This window comes from Gavialis gangeticus, unplaced genomic scaffold, assembly GCF_001723915.1.
Source record: "Gavialis gangeticus isolate Ggan-Ray unplaced genomic scaffold, GavGan_comp1, whole genome shotgun sequence".
Lineage (NCBI taxonomy): Eukaryota > Metazoa > Chordata > Crocodylia > Gavialidae > Gavialis > Gavialis gangeticus.
In genome coordinates this window covers 34,551,256-34,558,931 of record NW_017729004.1, presented here as the reverse complement: position 1 = coordinate 34,558,931, position 7,676 = coordinate 34,551,256, and the positions used below count along the sequence as shown (strand labels likewise).

The following is a 7,676-nucleotide window of genomic DNA, read 5'->3' as shown; positions in this document are numbered from 1 at the left end:
CCCCAAGTCTGGGGGGGGGGGGGCACCAGATCATGGGAGGGGGTTCCCCAGTGGCCAGTCACCGAGCCTGGAACCACCAGTGGCAAAGCTGGAAGTGCATTTCCACCGGCGCTTCCAGGGGGTGCACAGCCAATCTCAAGGGGTGCATGTGCACTCACATGCACCCCCTACCCATTGCCAGTGTGGGAGGGGAGCCTGTTCCAAACCCTTGGCACTTGGCCTGTAAAAAAAACTTCTCCTTATGTCTAGCCCGAAGCGATCGTCAGCTTGTACCCATTACTTCAAAGTCGTTATTTGATTCAACATTAGAATAAATGAGCTAACCTGGTCTATTTAAAGTATTTTGTGTCACCTGATGGCATACAATTCTTGTGCCTCTGGGGAGAGGGCAGAACTAGAGTAGGAGCAATTGTTTCTGTTGTAAAATGCCTCAAAGCTGTCCAATTTCAAAAAGAAAACTAAGGTGATTCAGATCTGCCTAATGCAGTGTTTGGCAACCTTTTGAGACTACAGATCAGAATGACCCAGCTCAGGTCAGGTAAGGAGGCAGGCTCCTCCCTGTTGCTGCTGCCATTACTCCCCACTGCAACACGAGAGAAGCCCCCACCACTGAAATCCTGCATCAGCAGGCCAAATCCAATGGCTTTTGGGGCTGTATTTGGTCTGTGGACCATAGGTTACTGACCCTGGTCCTTGGGGGATGGCTGCTTCAGCATTAAGTTTACTCTGCTCTTAGACACAGCTGTAAAGAATTTTTTTGTCCAGTTGTTCCATTGTTGTGTTAGTTTCCATCAAGACTCTTCTACGCGTGTCCTTTTGACAGGTGTGCTGTGTCCAAATCCAGTTGCTATCAAGTTATCTACTTCCCTCAGCCTCTGCCTCTCCTCCTCCTTCCCTCTGCCTTTTGTCCTTCTCTTCCAGTTACCCATTTCCTTCCATTTCCCTAGGTGTCCCTTCTCTCTCCTGCCCTTGTTCTCTGGACCGTGACTTCTGTTCCCCCTCATACAAAGGAGAGATTACAGCTCTTTTAGTCAATACAGTGTTGAGACTTCTGCTGAGGATGATATCCTGCAGTTTCATATGAACCTCAGTCGACATTTGACAGTCTATTCAATGGGTTTATTTTTTCTTTTCTTTTCTTTTCTTAATGCTTAATTTTAGGAAGCCAGTTCAGGCAGAAACTCCTTGTCAGTTAAGGTAGAGCTTGACTTGAATGTTAAATAGTGGCTTTGCTGGTTCAGGGTTAATAATGTAAGAAATGTTACAGCAGTAAATGCTAATTCTGCACTTCTCTTTTGAATGAACAGACCATGTTGAGCCTACTTCTGAACTTGTTGGCACAACAGCAACAAAGACTGTTTCACAAACTGCAACTCTGGCATCTTGTAAACAGCAGGAGCCATCTGAAGAGTTGGAGGGAAAATTCTCTAAGAGCCCCTGTGAGATGTTTTCTGCTGAAGAGAACAAACTGGAAACAGCTGAGGATGTGCTTGATGCATCCACCAAAACAATGTCAATTAAAGAGAGGTAACTGAAGTCTTATCTTTTGAAGTACTCAGCCTGCGTGTGTTTTGAAGTGGTGATCTACAAAAGAGGATTGTCTGGGATTTTTTTAAAGCCGTCTCTGCTAATGACTAGGAATCTCTGGAATTCACACCGGAAATGAATGGCACGATAGCTTATTTAATGTTGGAGTTTCCCCAGTGCACCACCCCCCACCGCTGATTGGCAGAGGGGCCCTGTCACTTGCTGCCTGCATCTGGCCAATGGAGGGCGAAAACCTCAGCATCTTTAAAACAGTTTTTGCCTCCCTGTCATGAGGCAAGGGTGGTGAGCAGTAGGGCCCCTCCACCAGCCAGCAGCAGAGGGGGGTGCATGGGGGAAACTCCAAGATTAAAGAAGCCACCACACAATTCCAGCACAAATTCCAGAGATCCCTACTAATGACCTCCTTATTTGTCAGACCACTAAAGGGAGATGCATGCTGCCAATCTGTGAATTATAATTATTGGCAGAATAAGTAGGGTAACCTAACTTTGAAAATGCCACTTGATGTGTTGATACTAGTATGTTTAGTTTAGTAGACTTTCTCCAGCTCTGTTTTTTTTTCTGACGGTAACAAAAGTTTTATAATGGAACTTAATCATTTGCTTTTTGATCTGTTAATAGGCAGAATACAAAGAATCTAGCAGTCAGTTGTTCTGTGAAGTGTTTTGGGGTTTGCTTTGGAAATCTATCCATGGCTTCTCTTGTTCAGAGTGTTTAATTTGGGAAATGAATAGCAGAGACTCCCTATGCCTGACGAAGGGTGATTGCGCCCAAAAGCTTGCAAAGAACTTTTTTTTCTAACTATTCAGTTGGTCTAATAAAAGATATCACATCTACCCAAAGAACCTGACTTGCCTAATTTAGGAAATGGTTGGAAGATATGCATGGGAATAATAGTGTTTATAAAAGCTGAAGACAAATGGTGTTAGACTGAAATATGAAATATGTTAAGAATTATTTTGTACTAATACCTAGTATTAGGTCCAGGCCCATGGCACCTTGCCTTACCAACAGTAATTAATTATTAATTAAATCATCAATTAAAACAAAAAAACTTTTGAGAATGTGAATCCTGTGTCAAGCTGTTATAAACTGATGTTATTTCAGTCTGATTTAAGAGATTATGTCCTGTCACTTAATATCATTTGAGATATGGCTCTGACTTGCATTTCTTTCTAGCCATGCTGAAATTGAGGAACATAAGGTGCAAGTCAGGTTGATCTTTAGGGTTACAAAGCTTTCTGTTGTCAGAAATATTTCCATCCTGTATATGGGTTGATGAACATGTGGTTCCTAAATTCATAAGCACCCAAATAAAGATCCTAAATTTGTTTCCCTTCTCCCTCCCACTCTAAGATGCTAAGCATGTAAAAGTTTACATATACTTTAATGGGAGCTGTTTGATATTTAGCTGTTTTGAAATAAGTCTATGCATCTGGGATAGAATCATAGAAAATTAGGGTGAGAAGGAACCTCTGGAGGTCATCTAGTCCAACCCCCTGCTCAAAGCAGGACCATCCCCGACTAGATCAACCCAGCCAAGGCTTTGCTTATTTGGGTCTTAAAAACCTCCAAGGATGGAGATTCCACAACCTTTCTAGGTAACATGTTTCACTACCCTCCCAGTGGGAGAGTTCTTCGTAATATCTACCCTAAATTTCCCTTGCAGCAACTTGAGACCTGCTCCTTTTTCTATCATCTGCCACCTCTGAGAACAGTCTAGCTCAGGGGCAGGCACTTGTTTTAGGTGGAAGGCCACTTAACAAGTTTTGGTGAGCTGTCGTGGGCCGCATGGGTAGCCCTGCCCTTTAACAGTTGCCCCGCCTCCTAGTTGCCATCTTGGGACTGGAAGTCCCACCCACTAACCCCTGGTCTTTGCCACCAGAAGTCCCTCCCCTTGCCCCTGAAAATACTCCTTTTGGGAGGGGAGGTTGCAATCTTAGAACCAGAAAAAAAAAATCATACACTAAAAGTCAAACACCTACTATAACATTTTAATTTTATTACAAAAAATATGGTCATGATTTGTGTTTGCGTAGTGTATATAGAGGCAATTGCATAAAACACAAAAATAAATTCTTAGTCTTGTAAATTATAGGGGGTGTGGGTGTGGCGGTATGTGGGAGTTGAGGGGTTGTGGCTGTGGGGGGCATAGGGTATGGTAGGGGGTTGTGTATGTGTGGGGGGTTGTGTGGACAGGATGTGGGTGTGTGCAGCGCTAGCCAGAGCCGAGCCCCACTGGGCATCTGCACCAAGCACAAGTGCCCTAAACACCCCTGCCTGCTGCTGCTGCTGCTGCCACTGTCTGCTAGGGCTGTGCGCCATGAAAGGAGTGGCGGTGGGGGGGATCCCCACACCCACATGCTGCCCAGCCAAGCTCTGTGCTGCATCTGTCCCCCTGGGTGTAGACTTTTTTTTGCTGCCTCTAGCCCCAGTCCCACACTCCCACCCAGATACGGCCCTGCCCCCACCACTTCCCTGCCTGCTCCCTGGCCTCCTGCTTGCTCCAGGGAGGTGGCGCAGGTCCCCAGGGGCTGCAGCAGCAGCCCCACCTGGAAGCTGCGTGCTGACCAGGCTGGGCCCTTCTGCCCATGAGGGTAGGAGCAAGGCACAATAGGATATGTTTGGGATGGGGGTGGTGTACACATGGGCGCCTTGCTCCCATCCTCGCGGGCAGAAGGGCTGGATGGGGTGGAATTCTTTGCATGGTGCTGCAGGCTGGATGAAAGTGCTTTGTGGGCTGTATTTGCCCACCCCTCAATCTTTTTTTCTCCAGACTAAATAAGCCCAGTTTCCTCAGTCTTTCCTCAGAAGTCATGTGCCCCAGCCCCCTAACTATTTTTGTTGCCCTCTGCTGGGCTCTCTCCAATTTGTTCACATCCTTTCTGTAGTGAGGGGCCTAAAACTGAAAACAATACTCCAGATGTGGCTTCACCAGTGCTGAGTAGAGGGGAATAAGCATTTCCCTTGACCTCCTGGCAACACACCTACCAATGCAGCCCAGTATGCCACCTTGGCAACAAGGGCACAGTGCTGGCTACGTATTCAACTGTTTGTCCACTGTAACCCCCAGGTCCTTTTCTGCAGAGCTGCTGCCCAACCAGTCAGCCCCCAGCCTGTACTGGTGCGTGGGTTTGTTCTGTCCTAAGTACAGGACTTTGCACTTGTCTTTGTTGAACCTCCTGAGATTCTTTTTGGTCCTATCCTCCAATTTGTCTAGATCTCTCTGAATCCTGACCTACTCTTTAGTGTATCTACTGCTTGGTGTCATCTGCAAAGTTGCTGAGGGTACACTCTGTGCCACCTTCCAGGTCACTGATGAAGTTATTGAACAAAAATGGCCCCAGGACCCACTTCTGGGGCACACCACTTGATACCAGCTGCCAACTAGACATCAAGCCATTGACTGCTACCCTCTGAGCCCAAGGATCTAGCCAACTTTCTGTCCCCCTTAAAGTCCATTCGTCCAACCCATACTTCCTTACCTTGCCTGTGAGAATGTTGTGGGAGAGCATATTAAAAGCCTTGCTAAAGTCAAGGTATACCACATCCACTGGTCTCCCTGCATCCACAGAGCCAGTCATCTAATCATAGAAAGCAAGTCTATCAGGGTGGTCAGGCATGACTGCCCTTGGCAAATCCATGCTGACTGTTCCTAATCATGTTCTCCAAGTGCTTAGAAATGGATTCCTTGAGAATCTGCTCCATGTTTTCTCCACAGGCTGAGGTGAAATTGACCAGTCTGTATTTCCCTGGATCCTCCTTTTTCTCTTTCTTAAATATGGGCACTAGATTTTCCCTTTTTTGATTGTCTGGGACCTTTCCCAGTTACTGCAAGTTTTCAAAGATGATGGACAGTGGCTCTGCAGTCGCATCAACCAACTCCCTCAGCACCCTTGGGTGCATCCCATCTGGCCCCATGGACTTGTATATGTCCAGTCTCTCTAAATAGTTCCTAACCTGTTCTTTTTTCACAGCTGGCTGCTAGCCTCCTCCCTAAACTGTGCTGCCAGGTGCGGCAGTCTGGGAGCTGACTTTGCCTCTGAAGACTGAGGTGAAAAAGGCATCAAGTACTTTAGCCTTTTCTGCGTTCTCTGTTAGGTTGCCGCACCCCATTCAGTAAGGGACCCACCCTTTCTCTGATCCTTCTTTTGTTACTGGCATACTTAGAGATACCGTTCTTCTTTACCCTTCATATCCCTTGCTAGCTGCAAGTCCAGTTGCACTTTGGCTATCCTAACTTCATCCCTGTGTGATCGAGCAGTACACTTATACTCCTCCCTATTTGAATGTCCAAGTTTACACTTCTTATAAACTTCCTTTTTGTGATTTTTAGCTTACTGAAGAGTTCCCTGCTAAGCCAAGCTGGTCTTCTGCCATACTTGCTAGTCTTGCTGCGCATTGGGATGGTTCATTCCTGCAGTCTCATTAAGTTTTCTTTAAAGTACAGCCAGCTCTCCTGAACACCTTTCCCCTTCAGACTGGCTTCCTAGGGGATCCTGCCCATGAATTCCCTGATCAAGTCAAAGTCTGCTCTTCTGAAGTTCAAGGTCCTTACTGTGCTGCTTTCCTTTCTTCCTTTTCTCAGGATCCTGATCTCATGGTCGCTGCTCTCCAAGTTGCCATCCACTACCATGTTCCCACCAATTCGTCCCTGTTTGTGAGCAGCAGGTCAAGAAGAGCATGGCCCCTAGTTGGCTACTCCAGCACTTGCACCAGGAAGTTGTCTGCAACACTCTGCAAAACTTCCTGGATTTCCTGTACACCCTGAAAGGGCAGTGGCGGCGTGCACTCCTGGATGTGTGTGGTGCAAGGTGGGCTGCAGCTGTGGAGTGAAGCTGGCATTGCGCAGGGCTTGTCTTGCCAGGGGCTGGGGTCTAAGCGGGCTCCAGCACCGCTGGGAGGAGGCTGCAGTCACCCCGGATTTTGCCACAGCTCTGCTCCAAACCCCACACTGCCGCTCGGCGCAGCCCTGGCTTTTCCTGGTGCAGGTGGGGTGGAGGTGGGGTGCTCAGCCAGGGCAGCCTGGGGCTCGGCACAGAGCTGTGGTGAAATTTGGCATGGCTGGAGCCTCCCCCAGTGCTGCTGGAACCCACTCCAAGCCCAGCCCCCAGCAAGAACAGAACAGAGGATCTTGTGACCTGTTATAAACTGGTTAGGAGGGATCAGCAGGCACTGGGGGAGTCCCTGTTCCCCCGAGCGCCGCAAGGAGTGACCAGGAACAACGGTCACAAGCTGGCGGAGGGAAGGTTTAAGTTGGACATCAGGAGGCGCTACTTCACGGTCAGGGCGGCTAGGGTCTGGAACCAGCTTCCAAGTGAGGTGGTGCAGGCTCCCACCCTGAGGGTTTTTAAGAGGAGTTTGGATGTGACCACCTTACTGGGGTCGTTTGACTCCAGTACTCTTTCCTGCCAGGGCAGGGGGTTGGACTAGATGATCTGCTCAGGTCCCTTCTGACCCTAGAAACTATGAAACTATGAAGAAAAGCCCTGTGCAGCGCCAGCTCTGGCTCTACTCCATAGCTGCTGCCCACTCTGCACCGCACAGATCCAGGGACCCACACCCCCCACCTCTGCCATCCCAGGGTGCAAACAGCAGTGGAAGCCACCCCCCCCATGAGCTGCACCTCTGTTCCATGCCCCCCCACCCCAGCTGGGCAGTGCCTGCCCTTGCCCCCTCCCCTTTTGACTATCCAGCTGGAGGCAGCTCTGCAGGCTGCCAGCTCTGTTCTGTGCTACGCTGCAGCTGTGCTCAGCACAGACATTTATTAGCCAAATTATTTGACCGATATCCGATATAGACAATTTTCTTTATATTGGTACCGATCTGATATCAGACCAATGTATCGGTGCACCTCTACTGGAGGGAGCAGCAGCTCCTGACACATACCAGAACATGACGTGTGAGGCCATTTTCCTTGATACGCCACAACTGGCCCAGGGTCTGGACAGCTGCCACCAGGCTCTGTGGCAGGCAGCAGCTGCCCAGAGCCTGAACTGGCTGCAGCCAAGAGGCTCAAAACAGCTGTACTGGGCTCCTTAACCCAGCATAGGCTCTGTGGATGCAGCAGCTATGTGCAGGCCCTTCTGGGGACTTGGCCAGGAAGGGGCCTGGGCCAGTGCAACACT

General features: G+C 48.7%; 1 protein-coding gene across 11 annotated transcripts in view; it reads left to right on the top strand.

Moving 5' to 3' along the window:
* SVIL (supervillin) overlaps positions 1-7,676 on the top strand; it is a 235,462-nt gene that overhangs the window by 142,772 nt on the left and 85,014 nt on the right. For all 11 annotated transcript variants that reach the window (XM_019508211.1, XM_019508220.1, XM_019508210.1 and 8 more), the window contains one exon: positions 1,308-1,527. In XM_019508211.1, coding sequence (XP_019363756.1) covers positions 1,308-1,527 — 220 coding nt within the window. The remainder of the gene's footprint in view (positions 1-1,307; positions 1,528-7,676) is intronic.